This window comes from Gasterosteus aculeatus, chromosome Y (assembly GCF_964276395.1).
Source record: "Gasterosteus aculeatus chromosome Y, fGasAcu3.hap1.1, whole genome shotgun sequence".
Classification (NCBI taxonomy): Eukaryota; Metazoa; Chordata; class Actinopteri; order Perciformes; family Gasterosteidae; genus Gasterosteus; species Gasterosteus aculeatus.
Window position 1 is genome coordinate 14,765,581 of NC_135709.1, and position 19,841 is coordinate 14,785,421.

At 45.5% G+C, this 19,841-nt stretch overlaps 1 protein-coding gene across 2 annotated transcripts in view; it reads right to left on the bottom strand.

The window, feature by feature from the left end:
• Positions 1-1,543: 1,543 nt before the first annotated feature.
• LOC120812739 (large ribosomal subunit protein uL23m-like) overlaps positions 1,544-19,841 on the bottom strand; it is a 40,369-nt gene continuing 22,071 nt past the window's right edge. For both annotated transcript variants that reach the window (XM_078097821.1, XM_040168910.2), the window contains exon 5: positions 1,544-2,504. In XM_078097821.1, the coding sequence (XP_077953947.1) occupies positions 2,340-2,504 (165 nt within the window). In that variant the 3' untranslated portion in view covers positions 1,544-2,339. The remainder of the gene's footprint in view (positions 2,505-19,841) is intronic.

Below are 19,841 nucleotides of genomic sequence, written 5' to 3' on the forward strand. Positions count from 1 at the left end.
AAATAATTTTGAGTTGTTTCGCAACCCATTTGCCGTCGACGTGGAAACTGCACCTGTGCAGATTCAGATGGAGCTGATTGAGCTGCAGTGTGATGGGACACTAAAGACAAAGTACGACACTGTTTATTCACTCCATTCCCGCAGCAATGCCCCAGCTCCGTCTACATGCGGCTCGAACCTTGTGCATGTTTGGTAGCACATATCTGTGTGAGAAGCTGTTCTCAGTGATGAAAACAATACCGCACACAGGAGTCGTCTCACTGATGAGCACCTTCAGTCCATCCTGAGAGTCTCCACAACACGGGACCTCACGAAAAACATAAACCAACTTGTTGCCAAAAAAAGATGCAAAGCATCCAGCTCTGATAAAATGGCATAAGAGCAAAGAAAACTGAATGTTTTGCATCGTTATTTGTTATTACTGAAAAGCACACATTTTTTTATATTTCCAGGTTTTGTTTTGTTTTGCAGCATGTTCATATTTCTAACTTGTATCATTTTGACTGGATATATTTTTATGGAGAGCAAGATATTTTAAGTTATTTGAAGTGTAAGTTTATTTATTGCAGAATAACATTCCTGTCTGTTTGTATTTATATTTATGTTAAAAGAAACATTTAGTTTTAGTGTGTTCAATAAATGTTTATTCTGTTCGGCCCGCGACCTGAAGTGTGTTTTGAATTTTGGCCCCCTGTGCAATTGAGTTTGACACCCCTGCCCTAATGTTTGACCTCTGTGGAGTCCTGTACAGTCGGCAGTTAACGCATACATTTTGTAAAAGATCTCAAAATCAAAGTACTGCGAGACAACCTCCTCCTGCTGGTGCATGCAGCGAGAAGGAAGGTCATACGGCTCTGCCTGTTACACGGTTATGCAGCCTTCTGGATCTTCTTCAAGAACAACTAAACAACACACTTTGGATGATACGTCCTGCTACTTCCTCCTCGAGCCTGTCTGCCTCACTTTCTGACTGTACATTCTTAACATATAAACTGCACGGTTCCAAATTGCACTGTGAATTGGCGTTAATTTCACCCTTAGAAGTTTGTGATATAAATGTTGCGTTTTGAAGTAAAGCGGTGTTCTTTTCTAGAGAAGAAATCATCCGTTTTATTCAGGTCCAAACACAATTTTGAACGATCCTCCACAGATGTCATCACTTTAAAAAAGGAGAAGTCTATTCCTCTGCTATGTTGTTAATGATTGAAATAATCGGCTTCATTATCTCGTCAGCCAAAATGATCACTGAGTAAAAATCAGATCCTTTTTCTGTAGGATATAAATGATTTTGAGAAACACATTACTTAATCAGTTGTTCTTTTTTCTTTGTTCTTAAGAGCATACATGCCTGAGATACATTTATCTGCATGAGCAACAGATGTCCTAGATTATCCTAGTTTGTTCTAGCAGAATCACAAATGTCCAAAACATTAAACTAGGTAGGTTTAGCACACGGGTGTGCATCCGACTTTAGAAGACAGAGTGTTCCTGTGACAAGGAGCAGCGGAACGGGGACAAATTATTGCTTCGCACACCACAGAACTTGATTTCTCAACTTTAATGTGAGGCCTGTTCAGGCCGGGGGAGAGAGTGAGAGCAGGAATTTGGTCTCTGTTGGTTAAGCAGCTGTTTCTCTGGCGGTCCGGACTGAGCAACAGAGAGTAAGCGAGAGAGTGTGAGAGAGAGAGAATTGGAATAAAAGAGAGAAAGTGAATGAGGCAGACAGAAAGAAATGGGGTGGCGGTGTAGCAGGAGGCTTGTTTAGTTCTCAATCAGATTGCTTTAGAGCGACACGGCGGGTGAATTTTTCCAGGCAGCAGACAATGGGCCAACGCGATCAATATTGACATTCTCCTTAGCGATAGCTGAGTTGGCTGGGTGAGGTCAGGGAACTGGACCTTTGTATTAGCCAAGCAGCATTAGTGGTCACGGCTGGGGGACACTTACTGTAACCTTGGCCTTTCAGCATAATGGAGGGTCCAAGAGAGAGGTCCCTCCCCTTCGTGGGCCCCCGATTACCGTAAGAGGGCTCGGTCCTCCAGTGGCCCGATTCAAACACAGATCATTACTTTGTCAAAACAGCTACCAGACCACGTTGGGCTGGTTTAATGGAGCCGGGCCACTCTCCTCCTCCTCCTGCGGCACGTGTCACTGGACCAAAGCCTCACAAACACACACACACAAACACGCACATTCTTCTTTACTACAAACACGCACATTCTTCTTTACTGCACTTCCGTTGTGAACGGTTTCTTTACAGAAATAGAAGCTCCCAATCAGACACCCACGACAAATAATGCGACCAGTGTTCCCGGTCCGGGGGGGAGGGGGGGGGCATCTCATAGTCCGAACCACTCCGTGACCCCTCCTCTCCTGGGGTCGAGCCTCTGCCTCTGCTTCTCGTCCTCCATGAACTTCTCCTGCATCTCCTCCATAGAACCCTCCTCGTGCTTAAGTTCTTTTTCTGGGAAGATGTCTGGGAAGGTGAACGTCTGGCCCTGGGCCTGGGACAGGAGGAGGCAAAAAAGAAAAGAGAGCAAAAATGAGCATAGGAACCAACATTTGGCTTCCTAATAAAACAAGGTTTATCTTTGAAAGTTTTGCAAACTACTTTTTGTGCAACAAATGAAAAAGCGTCAAAATGCATTTTCTTCCTCGTCGTCGTCGTCGGAGAAGAGAACTGAATAATAATTCTATTCCCAGTTACACAAACGCTACCTTTCTCTCTAGCATTCAATTCCTCCAACTCTCCCCCACATTTATTCTCTCACCTCTCTCCACTTCTCTGGTCTTGATTTATTCAGGGGGAAAGGACAGTAACCATTATTTATTCCATCCCAACCCATCTCTGGCTGTGGCTAATTCGCTAGCCCGCCCGTAGTCTGCGTCCGGAGAGTACAGTACTGTGTACACACACACACACACACACACACACACACATGCATGGGTGCACGCCCACGCACAAAAATACAAACAGGTCAGTGGGTGCAGGCGTGAGCCCATCCCACTCAGCCTCTCCCATGGACACCAGGCAGCAGGAATTCACTGTTATCAGTCTCAACTGGAGAATCGCTGTCCTTAAATGACTCGTCCTTTTCAACTGCACTTGCGAGTGTCATTTTTAATCAGACCATGTTTGGCTTTTGATTTTTTAATCCTCACTACAGGTTCCTAAAGTTAGAGATTACTGACGTAGTAGTTTACAAAACAACAGCTTCCGCTTCATAATGTCAAGCGATCGGATGTAATAATGAGGCTCATGGATTTCTAAAGGGCCCCCGTGAAATCGATCGCTTCCACGAACACAATTGTCAATCCACCGTTCTGTTGAATATGTCAAATATTTTGTTTGTTTGATGTGAATGTTACTTTGTCTCTTTCCAAACCCTAAAATACAAAGAAAAACATATAATTACCACCTGGCATGGTTCAATTCCCAAAAGAGGGGAGTGGGGGCACAACATGAAGCTCACTCAAACACACAGAATGGTGCCGTGCTCTTCTTCTCCAAAACATGCTCGAGTGAAACAACCTACAGGAAGGGTCTTTATCGTGCATTTGTAACGAAGGGGTTTAGGTATTTTCCCATTCATCCAACTAGTTCCCTCGTCAGATGACACTGATGAAAGCTTCTGCTTTCATCAGTGTCTGATTTAAAAAATGATTAAAAAAATATATGTATAGTGATGATGTGATCAAAATACAAGAAATGATCTCTTTTGTCTAAATGCAAATTGAACAACACCCAACCATCCTAAGCACAACTCCAGCAGTATTTTGGTATGAAACTTTACACAAACTTGAATTGAACCATTTGTCCATCTGACAGCAGCTTTGAGGATCAGCTGAAGCCAAACACGCTCAATCGGCGGCGCCTGTGTCACACAGTACAGGAGGCTTACTAGCAAGCGCAGTAATGCAGGGCGGCGGCGCGGTTGCGGACCCAGCGAGGAGGGCACAGGTAGAGGGGCACCTGAATGCCAAGGCACCCGTGAGTCTCTCTGCACACGCTGTCATCAAGGAACACATAATCCAGAACACAAACACCGGTGGAGGCCGAAGGGACTGTTGCCGCAGGGATGCGAGGAAGAGAGGGGAGAAAGGAGGGGGGGGGGGGGTGTAGACGACACAACCACGGGGCCGAGGAAGACGAGAGAAGGGATCTACCGCAGCCGACCTGGCAACGGGGGGCGGCGGGGAAGGAGTGTGGGAGGGGGAGAGGGAGTTTGGAACAATGAACCAGTGAGCCAAAAAGGGTTCACCCAATTTGAACCAAACGTTGTTGCATGACAATTCCCAGTTACACGGCGTTATGCTGGACACCTCGTGTATACACATGGCGAAGATTAATATCGGCCTCGGTGAACAAAGACAAAAGAGCCCTGAGGTTGAAGTCAACAAAGCACCGAGACTCTTTAAACGAGTCTTATTATTGGCAGCAGGCCGCGCCCTCTGTGTGTGTCTGTGTGTGTCTGCTGGACACATTTCCACAGCGAGAGGAGGTGCTGACAGAGGGCGTTCCTATTTTTGTTTGAAATATATACATCGCACCAAAGCAGAGGCAAAGCCGATGTCCCCTCGTCTCCGTGGGCTCAAAGCCAAAGCGCTCTTTCCTGTGTGTCTGTCTGCCTCTCTCTACTCCAGTATTTACTTGTGTGTGTGATTGTATGTGTGTGCGTGTGAGCAGGGGGGGGAGCGTGTGTTTGTGTATGAGTGCATATTGAGTGATTTATGGAGAATACAGAGGTCCCGGCCAAAAACGACAACACTGTAGAAAAACAGTAAGGCCATCATCCTCACCATGCTCCTCAATTGAATCAAGCTGCCATCCAGGAATATTGAGACGAGGCCCCACACTGCTAGTGATGTAAACATACTTCTCTTACGCACATGAACAACCCATTACACCCACAGTTTCCCTCTCAATGGGAAAATGAGGAGAAACACTGGGGGGGTTAAGAGGGGAAGGCAAATGTTGTCATTGACTCTCGACCAACCCGTCTCACTTTCCCCATCTGTGTGCATGTGTATGTTTCCTTATTAAGGTTTAATTTAATATCTTCCGTTCCAGGAAATGTGTATTTAGGGTGTCGGTCTGGGCTGCGTCATTAGGGACCGCCGGTGGACTTTTAACTTTAAGAGACGGACCACATATCCACTGAATTCATGGTGTTTTTTTGGGTACGGCCAAATCTGGGCCGCACAGCGAAACGGAGAGAGGTGAGAAACCTCATGAGGCTCGGGCTCATGCAGCTGGAGAGTGTGTGTCTGTGTCTGTGTGTGTGTGTGTGTGTGTGTGTGTGTGTGTGTGTGTGTGTGTGTGTGTGTGTGTGTGCGAATCTATTAAGACCGCAACGCGGTAGGCGAACCTCGCAGGATACGGAGGGACAGACCCCACAATGAGGTTGCCAGGATTAGAGGTGAGGGCAACCCCCTGCTGGGTGAGTGAGTGTGTGTCTGTGTGTAAATCCTATTTACTAGGGAAATGATGAGTGCAGCATGCATCATGCTTTTTTTTTTTTCCAGCAACTCACACAATTGTAAACATCGACACCAAAAACCTTGAGTTGCTCATTGAAAGAGCGGCCACTTTCCCACTGGTGTGCCGGTGACCAGCTCCACTTGACCAGTCGGAGGACGTCTCGCGCCTTTGCTCCAGCTCAATTCCACCAGAGGGTGGAGCGTTTACTGCGCTCTTGAAAAAGTGTAATCGCACCTTTCTGAGTCCGTCTTCTTTGGTCTTTGGTTCATTTAAGTTCACACTGCCCAATTACATGTGAACCGGGGCTTGTAAACAGAAGTCAGATGGACTCACAAGCAGCTTGTCTATGGTAAAGAGTTTTGGCAACCTGTCATGTCGTCATTCCAGTTCCTTGAGGTTTAACAAGGCATTGGGAACTTATCTGTGTCGTTTGACATGCATTAGCATCGCTGGTCTTCATACCCAGTAAATAGTTGACTACGGTGATGAGACAGGCTGTGGTTTTCCCTTGGTTCACTTTGTTATGCCACCTTTTCCATTATGATCAACTGCTGGCTATCCAATATCAACATCCGTCTCCTTCAGCCCATAAAATCATATGAGAAAATGCCCAAACAATGGACACCATGTTCATGAGAAGGTTTTTTGGGCGGTTTCTTGTGGTTAATTCACAATAACCAAACTGCACCTCAGTTCAATTGGAATATATATATATAGCTCAAAGTCAATGCAGTCCTATAAAGTGGTCCTGCGTCAGTACATTAACAAACACACAGTAACAACCACATATCTGAAAGGCTGGAAGACAAAGATTTAGATTTGCACGATACACAAGTATCCAGGTCAAATCAAAGCAAAACAAAAAAAACATTAGTTCTCTCCAACACAGTTGCACCTACAGGCAGTCCTGTGCTCATATTGTTGCTCTCTACCTTGTACCTAGTTTCTAAGCCCGATATTGCATAATCTCTGGCTGCTTTTCCATCTGCAATCACAGAGAATAAATAGTCTAAGCAAACTGGGAGAGGCGGGAAGAAACGATGGAAGAGGGCAGAGGAGAGAGAGAGGATGACTTGTCTGATGACTGTAAACAGCTCCCTCTGCCAGGCCCCTGGGTGGGCCACATATCCACTTTATCTCATTCACACACACACACACACACACACACAAACACTGCTCTGCCCTTTCGTGGAGTGGAGAGAGTGAAGGGTTGAAGAAAGTCAATATCAAAATAGATAAGACTGTCGTTCCCTCAGGAGACACAAGCAGGGCTGTAGTGGAGGGTAAACGCACGTAAACGCCGTTTACGCACCTCTAGAACATTGGAAATAGCGTTTACGCACCTATAAGTGGCGTTTACGCACCTCAAAGTTCCCTGCGCCTTGTATTCTTCCGTTGGAATAATCCGAAATAAACTTAATAACGTAATTTTAAAACAGCTAAGACTACGTTTCCTATTGTTGAACATATAAATGCCGTAGTCTGAATCATGTTCATCTGCGCTGAATTACGGTCTGTGAGCATCCAATCAGCGCCTTGCGGCTGCAGCAGCGACACCAATCAGGATCCAGGAGGTGTGTAAACACACGTTGTGGATCAGCCCAGTGGTCCCCAACCTTTCTTACCTCACGGGCCGGTTTCATGTCAGACAATATTTCGCGGACCGGTCGAGAAGGTCCGACGGGGGGGTAGTAGTCGTTGCGGGCGGAACGACCGACGGGAGGGGGGGTAGTAGTCGTGCGCTCTGTGTTCGCTAGTCGTGCACGGTAAAAGGACAAGAAAAACGCCTGGTGACGCGTAGATTAGAAAACAAGTCAGTTCTCAATGTGAAAAGAAACATGCTGTATAGGCTATAGGCGACATAGGTAGTACATGAGTGTTCCTTTAACTCATGTTGTCAGTGTAATTGACAGGCTGCTTAACTGGTTAACTCTTAAATTCAAATTATTTTTTCAGGCAGTGATAGGACAGGCAATGATGCAGAGAGCACAGGGAGAGGAGAAACACCAGGTCCAATAGAGAGAGGAGAAGCACAGAGGAGCCATGAACCCCAGAACGCGTGTTCTGGGGTTCATGGCTCCTCTGTGCAAGGCAGGACCTGACGTGGAGGACAAGGAGGCCCTCTGGGCACTGCTGTAAAAAGGAGACTCCGTATGTAGATAGTTCTTAATCTGCAATTGTCTTGTTGTGTTGACATACTTTTCTTAACACATTTATTCATTATCATTGATTGTATATGACTTTTACTGATAACATAATGTAATATAGCCAGGACAGCCTTACAGAGTCACGACGCTTTGTGTTGCGTTGCTTCGCATCGCGTCGAGGTCTGTATGATCACAAAATTCAGAGTTTACCCACCTCTAATTTTACCACTACAGCACTGGACACAAGAGAGAAATGTAAGATTAATTCAAGGAAATGTAATAGGATACAATGAAAAGAAATATGTTAAAAAAGGGGGTCTGGTGAAGAAGTTAAATTGTTGAGATCAGTTGAGAGCCAGAGGAGCATTTAGCAAAATAACAGCGGAGCGAAGAGCAAATGTTCTCTCTGTAAAAGACAGATAAGTGGACGAGAGAGACGACCACTAATCATGACCCCGGTCCTCCCGCCAATTACAATGACATCTCCCCCACAGCGCTGCAACAGCCGAATGACTTGGTCAGCTTTGGCTTACACGGTGTATGTTTGTTTCATCAAGCCTCCATATCCTTCACATTATAGGCCTTTCGTCCACGTTTTGGGCAATGTTCTTAATGTGCATGGATGTGCACATGGGGGAAATAAATTACAACCTCGGGTAAAATAATCTGTTTTTTTGTTGTTCGCTATAAATGTCCAATGAAAAGACTTGAGCCTTCAGTGATTACAAAAACATTTAAATTAAATTAACCGTCATTGGCGTTCTCAGTAACTAACCCTAACCCAAAAACATTTAACCTGTAGAAGGAGGTAAACGTTTGTTAGATATTACGTTTCCATGTGAAATCCTAGTGAGCAAACATTTGCAGACTACGTCAGTGATAGTAATGATTATGTCAAAGAATACAAATTGACCGGTTTAATTGGAACAGTGTTGTCTTTTGTCTCGATCTGCAGCTGTAGTGGTGGTTCAGTTTAACACTGATGCTTTACTGATGCTTTACCTTCCATCTTTATCTTCATAACCGGTTTTTAATGCTGATTCAATTGACATTCTCCCAATGCTTGTTGTAGACTTTTCTGGGTGCTTCTCTCTCTGAAATCCCTTTATCGCGTTTCCAACAGCGAGTGCAGTTAGTGACCATGTGGGCTTCATGGGGGCTCTTACCGCGTGATGGAGCGCCAACGGGTGGGGTGGGGGGGAGGGGGGGGCTTAGCGAAAAGGTCAACTACACGGGATAGCGTGAGCGCATTGTTTTCCCGTGACTCCCTTGTGCTTTTGGTAGTTGACTGCCACTGTCAATAATTATTGAGAAAGTTAATTACAAAACGTAAATGGATGGTATGAGCACTGCGATTTCATTTAATTAGTTTGAGGATTACGATTTTAAATAGCATCTCTCAGTCTTTGAGACCAGCGCACATTTCTAAACTGTTGAGTAACAATAAACTGCATGAACATTGTAGTGTGTACTCTCTTTGTAAATAAGGGATGTGTAGTTAAACACAGAGGAGCAGTTCCATGCAGATAAGCATTAATAAAATTAGCTTTAAAATGATTGGATTAGTATCGAGTATTATCCAATACCTTATCGATTTTGTGAAAAAATAAGAAAAATTATGCTTTTGGTACTGTGGTTGTACAATGAGATAAAATATCTAACTTCGGATGTGTCGAGAAGCAGATACTCATAACTACTTGTGTGGTACCTAACCAGCGCTGGGTGGTACATGCTTTTTAGGACAAAAAGCAGGAGTGGAGCAGGTGGGCCTACCCCGGCTCTGGTGTCAACTGGAAATAGTTTTGCATATTTTGCAGGGACCCTCTGACATACTAGCAGGGCTGTGATCGGAACCACCATTGGTTGGGGTTGGGGAACGCGGAGCACATGTTTTTGGAACATTACAAGATGGCGGGCAGAGATAAATAGAGAAAACAGTTAAAAGATGGCTGAAAAAGAAATTCTCAGCACGGTCTATAGAGGGGATAACAATGACTTGTTATCCACCACTACTGGGGGTGGAGAACATGTGCTTTGGAGATTTCCAAAATGGCAGCCAGCGACGGTTAAAAGAAGAAAGTTAAAACAGATGTAAGACAGTTTTTGTATTTCCCACCTACACTCTGTATTTCCATTGAACAGTGTCTCCCCTTGTCTCCATTTCCAAATAATTCTAACATTTTTTCTTCCTCCATTCTTAGAACCATGTGATTTTTGTTTGCATTACAAACGGTCTATGGACTTTTTCTAGGCTCTATATGATTCTTTATGTTTTAACGTGTATATAATTGTTCTTACATTAACACAATTTTCCCATTTATTGTTTAAACATTTTTACAATTACTGAGTTTGAGAGAGACTCTGATCAGAGTCTGCAACACATCACAGACACACACAGCAGCAGCACACCTGAAGATGCACATTAGCACACACACCCATGGGACTTGGGCAAGAGACAAAGGACAGGACGCTGTCTGTGGAGCCGGTCTGGTAAGACAAAAGGGAGTCATTCCCAGAGAGGTGCGACCCGTAGGGACGTAGAGACGGTCAACAGTCCAGTGGGTGAATATATGTAAATAGTTTGCACAGAGGGAGACGTTTAAATGAGTGGGAAATAATGTGATTTGAGCCAAATCTATAGACCTTGTTGTAAATAATTTGGTATTTTCTCTTAATCTTAGTCTTAGGCTGCAAGTCGTTGAGTGTGGATATGAGATGTACAGTGCACGGTACATCTCATACAGCATCTTAATGATGGAAGCAAATATTAGTAATGATTTTATCAACAAACCATACAAACATGTAACTACATATGATATATTGATAATCTATCATTTTCATTAGGAATACATGAATGTTCTAGGTCACTAACAAACCATGAGTTGAGTTTTGAGTTCACAGGTAGAGAACGCAGGTAACAATAAGTGTTGCTGAAACCCCCGGAAGCGGCTGCAGCCCTGAAGACTGAGAATGCAAATGAAAGTCCAATTGTGATGGAAAGTCACAAAGACAATGGTGAACTGACTGTAATGGTGGGGGCCCTCAGTGGGCCAACAGATGGTTGATCTTGATGGGCAAATGTAAGTTAAGTAGGACAAGGGAAGTTGAAAACTGATGAAGGACACACATAAGGTGTTTGACGGTACGGTAAATGGTGAACGTAAGTGTAAAGATGAGAAAGAAGGTTAGAAGGTTAAACAGTTGTTCAAGGTTTTTGTGACAGATCATCACACACATCCTGGAGCCCAGAGAGGCTGCAAGGAGAAAAGGAGGGAGCAGCGAACGGATTGGTAAGATGCAGAGGTCAAAGGGTGCAGACAGCTGACCAACAGTGTTAAAATAACACATGCCTCAACAGGAGGGATGTAGATATAGAAATATTTTTTCCAAATTGAACGATGGGAAAACTTAACAAAATAAATTACTAAAAGAAAGATTTAGATACCAGAGGTATGTATTGTCAACACCTCACAAGAGTTGAATCTCACAATTTGACTTCTATTTCTGGAATGAATTTGAAATGTTGTTCTTCTCATTCAGTCAGCAGGACTGATAGTAAAGTAAATGGTACAGTTAAAGCTACAATTAAGAAAATAATGACTAGAACGGAAAGAATTAAGGACTAGATAAGTAATGTTTAAATTTGCACAAAGACCAGGAGGAACACCTGGGAAGAGCACACCCACCCACACACACACACCCACACACACACACACCAACACACACACACACACACACACACACACACACACACACACACACACACACACACACACACACACACACACACACACACACGTAGGCAACCCATTGTGCTTCTCTATTCAACAGCTGACCAGGGAATCCTGATCCCCCGATCGGTCTGGTCACAGGACCTGCGAGATTCTCAGGATCAAGAAGAGAGTGGATCTCAATCACACGTCAATGACGACCACTACGCGTCGCCTGACCAAGCCTTTGATAACAAGAGGAAGTATACACTCAACCATAATCCCACAAACACTTTAGTTTTTGTACAAGTTATTACCACACAACTTCAAGTAATTAATTAAGAAAAGGAACAGAAACCCCTCATTTAAATCCAAGCTGATTGAGATATACAAGCAAATACACACGGTTGATATTATTGTGAGAACAAGAGATCCAGGCTCTTGATTTACAAATCCAAACATTTCCCTGATATAGAACTATACAGTAAATAGACATATTCACATTGAACATCTGGTCGGACGGTGAAAGAGATTCACCTTTCCGTTGAGTTGTACTTATCAAGATAACAGTATTGTCCCGATTAAACAAAACATAACTATAGACACAGTGCTCAACAGACAGGAATGCATCACCAATAATTGATAAACTACATCAACCTAAAAGCCACATCAGTAGAATGGAAGCTATGGGAATACCTGGGGGTGTCTAATGAGTTTCAAGTCACACACAGGATCTGGAAGACGCACCTCTACCCCTGCTGGAGCAGAGAGGGATGACACAGAAGAGGAGAGACCACCTGTCAACAACCTGAGCGTCGCCAAAGGAACCGTGAGCAGTGACCAACAACCGTCATCTCGCTCAGAGGAAGGACTTCCTCAGCCCAGAGTCTGCTAGACCACCGTGCAGGACCAGGAGGAAGCATCAGAACCCACAGAAGCAGAAGACTAGGACCGATTCAGAAAGTGTCCAAGCAACCTTCCGATCTCCCTTTTGAGGGACAGCACAGTTCCAAGACCACCTCACACTAATGGGGGACATTGACAGCTCAGCACAGACATAACCTCAGACCCACGGGTCACATCAGAACCATTGATTTCCAGTACAGAAACTTCCAAGTTCCCGATCCCCTCTACAAACACGGCCCCATGGACAACAACAACAACAACAACCATTTAGCACAGGAGATCCTGAAATGGTCGAGAAAACACCCACACACACAAATGGAGGTGAACCACTGCTGAAAGCTCTCACTGAAGAACCAGCAGAGAACAGTGACATGGACAACCGCTTCTCAGGTTTATTGGACTCATGATTTAATAAATACAAATAATTGTTTATTTCTGTGATAACAGTCTCCATTATGGCCAGCATTCTATTCCTAGGTGGATGCTGTTGCATCTTCTGCATCAGGACTCTTATCATTAGAATCATCAGAGAAGACCAGCCCCATGATGCCATTAGGTTTATTAAATTAATGTGTCCTGTATCAATTTATACTGTACACATGACATCCGTGATGAAATGTTAAATCCTGGGAGAAGATCTTTCAATCTCTCCGACAGATTTCTTCCTTATTTTATTCCCAAAAAGGGTTTTTGAGGGAGTTTTTGTTCTGTGCCAGGTACAAGTTAACAAGGTGTGTCCAGATGCACATCTTATGATTAGAATGTGTAAGATCAAGCGTGTCATATTGGATCGAACGTTATGCTAAACAAATAGAGACGACACATCTGACAAAACTGAGGAATTTGATGAACCGGTTCATCAAATGAATAAAATACATATAGTGTACACCAGAATACAGCCATGATTCTGAAACTGTGTAATCAATAAAGTAATGACAATATTGTAAAACCACTGTAATTCTGCAACTGTACTAGAATAATACCAATGTACAGTTATGATTGTATTTGATGTAATGTAATCAACTGGAATGCATGCATGTAATACTTGAACAACAACTGATACTGACTAAGGATCATTCGAAATCCGAGTTACATTTGGACTCCCCAGGAACCTACGCCAGGAACCTACGCCAGGATCCTGTTTGTGGACTTCAGCTCTGCTTTCAACACCATCATCCCGTCTCTGCTGCAGGACAAACTCTCCCAGCTGCACGTGCCCGACTCCACCTGCAAGTGGATCACAGACTTCCTGTCTGACAGGAAGCAGCACGTGAAGCTGGGGAAACATGTCTCAGCCTCTCGGACCATCAGCACCGGTTCCCCCCAAGGCTGCGTTCTCTCCCCTCTGCTCTTCTTCCTGTACACCAACAGCTGCACCTCCAGCCACCAGTCCGTCAAGCTCCTGAAGTTTGCGGATGACACCACCCTCATTGGACTGATCTCTGGTGGGGACGAGTCCGCCTACATGTGGGAGTCTGACCATCTGGTGTCGTGGTGCAGCCAGAACAACCTGGAGCTCAACGCTCTAAAGACAGTGGAGATGGTTGTGGATTTCCGGCGGAACAGAGCCCCACCCTCCCCCATCACCCTGTGTGACTCCCCCGTCACTATTGTGGATTCCTTCCGTTTCCTGGGCTCCATCATCACCCAGGACCTCAAGTGGGAGCTGAACATCAGCTCCATCACAAAGAAGGCTCAGCAGAGGTTGTTCTTCCTGAGGCAGCTGAAGAAACTCAACCTGCCAAAGACGATGATGGTCCACTTCTACACGGCCATCATGGAGTCCATCCTCTGCTCCTCCATCACCGTCTGGTACGCTGCAGCCACAGCCAAGGACAAGGGCAGGCTGCAGCGTGTCATCCGCTCTGCAGAGAGGGTGATCGGCTGCAATCTGCCGTCCCTGCAGGACTTGTTCGCTTCCAGGTCTCTGAAGCGAGCTAAAAAGATCGCGGCCGACCCCTCTCACCCCGGACAAAACCTGTTTGTGGCCCTTCCATCTGGCAGGAGGCTGAGGTCCATCAGGACTACGACCTCCCGCCACACGAACAGTTTCTTCCCGTCGGCAGTCGGGCTCATCAACAGAGCCCGGTCCCCCACTGCCTGACTATAACACTCCACCGGTCACTCCCCCTCATACTGCACATGCCACTTTAACTGCAATTCATCACTTTGTCACTTGTCACTTTGTCTCTTGTCTGTTACTTGTTTGTTAGTGCACTTTATGCTTAATATTTTTCTTTTTAACTTTTTAATATTTAAATTTTTTTAACTTTATTCCCTTGTTTTATACTAACCCATAGCCTTAGCCTTATTCTACTAACCCATTGCATTAGCATTTCATCCCACTTTATTTTATTACTTGTGCACTGCTGTCTTGTCTGTCTACTGTCGCGCACTAACCGCCAAGACAAATTCCTTGTATGTTTGACATATTTTGGCTAATAAATGTTTCCTGATTCCTGATTCCTGATTGAACTCACCAGAAGACCACTCCCAGAGGTGTGGACACTGACTTTCACACCTGTAAGCATTGGTATAAATACCTGTAGGAACCATTGTTCTGGAGTTCGCTGGTGGAGGCGACAGACGGGCACTAGGGATGGTCAAAGGACTGACCTGGGACCTGTTGGTTGCTGAGACCAGCGGCTCCTCAGCTGAGATGTTCTTTTTACCACAACGCCATCTCCTTTATTAAATACATTTGATATTAACCTTTTGATCAGCGATGACCCCTGTCCGTCCGGCGTTTCTTCATTTTTGAACACAACACAGGTCGTCCAGCGATACATACATTCATACTTCTGCCCAGAGACAAAGACAGGCTGGAAGTGAGTGAGTGTGTGTGTCTGTGTGTGTGTGTGTGTGCGTAAAGTAGTTTTCATGTCTGGGCATGTCTGCTCCCAGTCTGTTAATGGAGACGCTGGACCTTTGCAACAGAGCTCTCAGGAAAAGATCATCAGCATCTAAATACGCACCCAGCCACCCACAAAGAATGTTTACATCCATCTGATCTTGAACTGGACAATGAGGATAACAACAACAGAAAAAGATAACAGCAAAAGCCAAGAATAATACCACCTAATCTGTCCACACAACACAACAATACCAAGCGGGGAATCATAACACCTTCTGTCTATGATGCCAACGCAACCTCCTTACCTTAAATCACACCTAAATCTCGCCTGTCTCAACCACCCACCCCCTATTACACACACACACACACACAGCTGTTCACTATCATTATCCCCTCCATTTATGTCATCCCACCCGCACCCCCCCACCCCGTGCACCCCATTTCTCGCAAACGCATGTAAACAACCCTCACGTACTCTCCCACCCCCCACTCCCAATTTAAAGCATCTCCTCCACCTACCCCGCCCCCCAGATCCAACTATTTAGGCTAACACACACACACACACACACACACACACACACACACACACACACACACACACACACACACACACACACACACACACACACAGTTAGACCCTTGGACAAAAACACATACGCTCGACCCTACGTGCATCATAAACATTCATGCATTCCCCTTCCCGGCTGAGGGAGGCTGGGGCCGGCTGGTGGAGAAAATAGAAAAATGAAGAAGCATACCAAAACAGGAAATGCATCAGCGGGCGGGGGGGGAAGTGATGAGAAAAGATGCTACAGAGATAAAGTAGCAATTGATGGGGAAACAACGAAAGGAAAGACGGCGTGGGAGACGTCAAGACGGGCACGGAGTCTCTGATCAACCGCTTGGCGGCGCGGTGACGGCACGGCAGCTCGTATCATCTGAACCGAACGAGGCGCAAAGAGTCAGAAAGCGTGTGGCGGGGGGAATAGAACCAGAGCTTTTGACTGGAGCCATTCAAAAAAAAAAAAGGCTGTGCGTGTGATATTCCGAAGCAGATGGTTGAGACCCTGCTTCGCTCTCTATAATTCATGTCCTCTCTCCACTGAGCTCTTATTAAAAGTGCACGTACCCTCTCACACAGCCTCACACAGGATCTTAACTCGGGAGTGAGTTTTTCCAAATCAGGACACACATGAGGAAATAAGCAAAGCTTGATTGCCAGGAAAAGCTTTCCCTTATATTAGGCTCACCACCAGCGTACGTGTGCGCACACATATGTACACACACACACACACACACACACACACACACACACACACTAATTAGTGTATCTGCCCATTTCTTCCTTCCCAAGATTTATACGCCTAGAATTCTGACAGACACATTTAGGCGAATGTAGGGAAGCACGAGGATCAGGATTTTCCCCACATAGAACTCACACTACAATTCTCTCTGCCAATTCTACATGAAATAAAAATGTTGCAACCGTCACTGCGTTTTAGAAGCTCACTGGACAAAGAGGCTTGAGAGATGTTCGAGGTTTACAGCTTCATCCCATTGCACTCCGTGATGATGTTTCAGGTGATCGTTTAAATATGTGGGGATTTCCTGGGGAGCAGAGCGTTGCGTTTCCACGCGCAGTGTGTGTCTTTGACTCATTGAGATTCTATGATTGGAAGTTAGAAAAAACATGACCTTTTATCATGGAGGAGAACAATTTTGCCAGAACTGAGGTTAGGTACATTTGTCAATTCAATGATTTTTTTTTCTGCACTGCGCTGTGCGAGCATCACAATGTCCCTCCACCAACAGCAGAGAGTGGCTTGTACTTTGATAAAAAAAAAAAAAGAATAGGACCCTAGTTTTTTTGAAAACTAAAGATAGATTTTGCACATAATTAACTGTGGAGCTCCATGTACAAGAGAGACAGACACAGAGGAGAACAACAAGCCCTGGGGGAATTGTGGCAGAAGTTAAAAATGTTAATTGGCGTGATAAGCAAGGGTGAGGCAGCAGAGGGAAGGGGAAGGAAGCAGAGCGGCAGACGAGATAGACAATGCTGTGAGGAAAGCCGGTGCAAAGGAGGAAGAGGGGGGGGGGGGGGGGGGGGGCACCAAGATCCATGTAGTTGAAAACTAATACAAACACAGATAGAGTGCAGAACATGAACGGGAGAATGAGGGGGAGTTCCTGGGGGGTTTTACCACTATCCGGGACCCCTCTCCACCCCCACCGCCAACCCTCAGCCAGATAGACAGTCACACAAAAGTACACACATTACACAAAACCCCAGAGGGTCTATTGTTAAGCAACAATAAGTCAATAACAGACAGGAGATGAGGGGAGGCCAGCGAGAGACTGTACAGCCAAACGTTGCCATCTAGTGTCAGTCAAACCAGGCCACAGGTTCCCTCTGATAATCACCCTCAACTCAGCTGTCTCTCTTTCCCTCTCTCCTTTCAGTCACAAATCCTCCATGTTTGCCACTCTCAGACTCTTCTTGTGTTTGCTTGCTTGCTTGCTTCTCTCCCTCAGCCCTCCTCACTCTGTTTTTTGACACAGGGTGATGTCTTGCCTCGTGGATCCAGCGGGGGTTGAGTTTGAATGAAGCGACCACTTATTGTACAACGGGTCCAACCCCGTATCTTGTTTTGTTCTGCGGCGGTCAGGTCGGGAAGATGCTTCTGGGGCAAGGAGGAATCTCACTAGAACTAGATTGTGATCTGTGGTTTAGAACTAGCCGCTCACTTTGTGACAACTAAACGTCGTCACAGTGAGCCGCGGGAATGGAGCTCGAGTAGGATTTGGACGAGCGCCCACCCCCTCTCCACCCCCACACCGCCAGAAAGAAGACGGGACTTTCATCGGATGCTTACACACTCCCAGCGAGGTGTATACAAAACTGTCAACGAACAGTTGACTGCCGTGAATATTTATGCTAAATGGTCGCTAGCATTCCGCAGGTGCCTGGACGTGCCACGCAGAACACAAACCGCTCCTCCCCTCTGACCTCTTCAGAAAAACAACTCGGGGAAGATGTCAGATTCCTTTCCTCCCCTCCGCGGCACCTTCGCGGTCTTTCAGGAAAAGCTTCACCTACCATCTAACAGACCTGTTAAATTATAAGTTCAATTAATGCGAGGGCCGATACGACCACTGCAAAGGACATTAGAATGATATAAATGAAATCCACACGATTCGACCAAACCTGGTCAGATTTCACCAGCTGTTGAATCTGCTGATTGGACGTCTTTGCTTTTCCAGGACCAACTTGGCGTTTACAGCACAGTGTGGCACTAATCTGGATCATTGAGAAAAGACCGACACACAAAAACTGCTTCTCTGGCCAAAGCTCACCACAGCCTTTTTCAATTGCGTGCCAAGCAGAGATTACTCCATCATGAATGTTTGATTGACGATAACGTTGCGGAGAAATGACTGAAAACATGTAAGAATGACTATCATTTCACAGGCATGAAAAGGGGTCAAGGGTGAAAAAGGTGAGAAGGATATTACCCCTCTAGGGCAGGGGTTTTCAACTGGTTTTGTCCCAGGGATCATTTTTTGCGCATCGACGAGGGGGGGATGGGAATTGACAACAACTAATAGGGAACAAGTCACTCGTTATGCATTATATTGCATTGCATATAATGTGTGCTGGTCAACTAGTCTAAAATTAATTTTAGACACATGTTTGCATAGTTTAGAGTGACAAATCGTACTAGCGTACTTTAAAGTCAAAATGCGTATCAGTTTAGCACGTCTGCTTATTGATCCACAACGGTGGACCACTTTACCTCCTGCCTCGTCAGTCCCCTCACCTCAAAATCTACCTTCTCAAAAACGCTCGCGTTAGCTAATAACTTTCCACCGTAGCTTTAGCTAGCTGGCCAACGTCGCGTTCTCTCCTGCTGTGTTAAATGACTCAATTCATCAAGCTGTAGCTAATGTTAGCCAAGTCTATGTCAACAAAGCTCCTGGGTAACTTAACTTAGATAGACCGAAAATATTAAAATTATTGAAACCATCACTCACCCTGTTCGCAATTCACTGAATCTCGCGCTCCTTTCTGGTACGCGCACCTGTTTGCAGTTCACTAAATATGAATACCAACCCCCCCCCCCAAAAAAACTCATCGAATCTACACGATTCACGTAGGTCACCTATTTTGGTTTCAAAATGGCGAATTTAGCCGATAGGTGAGGGATTTTCATGCCTGATTTCAGAACGAAATTCAGGGCGAAAGTCGGAAACAAGTGTTACCCTGAGCGTCGCGGTCAGAGCGATCCCCTTTAGACAGAGCTCGTCCTAGCGGGACATGAAAGCAGTCTGACACACCGGCCCCATTGATGCAGCCAGACCTGGAAGCAGTCTGATACTTTTGTACTGCTGTTTCTGTCACCCCCCTACCTGCACCACCACCACCCTTTTTGCCACCCTCACAGCCACACACACACACACACACACAGTAACACACAGAAACACAAACATCCCCCCCCTCTTCCCCTTCCCACTGATCGCTTTGTCCCGTCTCTGGACCTCCCTGCTCTGGCAAGACTCCATCATACCCTTAGTCACCCCCCCAACCCCTCTTGTGTGATCCTTCTCTCACTCTCACACACACACACACACACACACACACACACACACACACACTTTCCCCACACACGGTGCACATTTCACACCAGCAGACGCTATCTCTGCCCCCCGTTACCGGGGTCCCCCGTAAGCCGCAGGAAAGT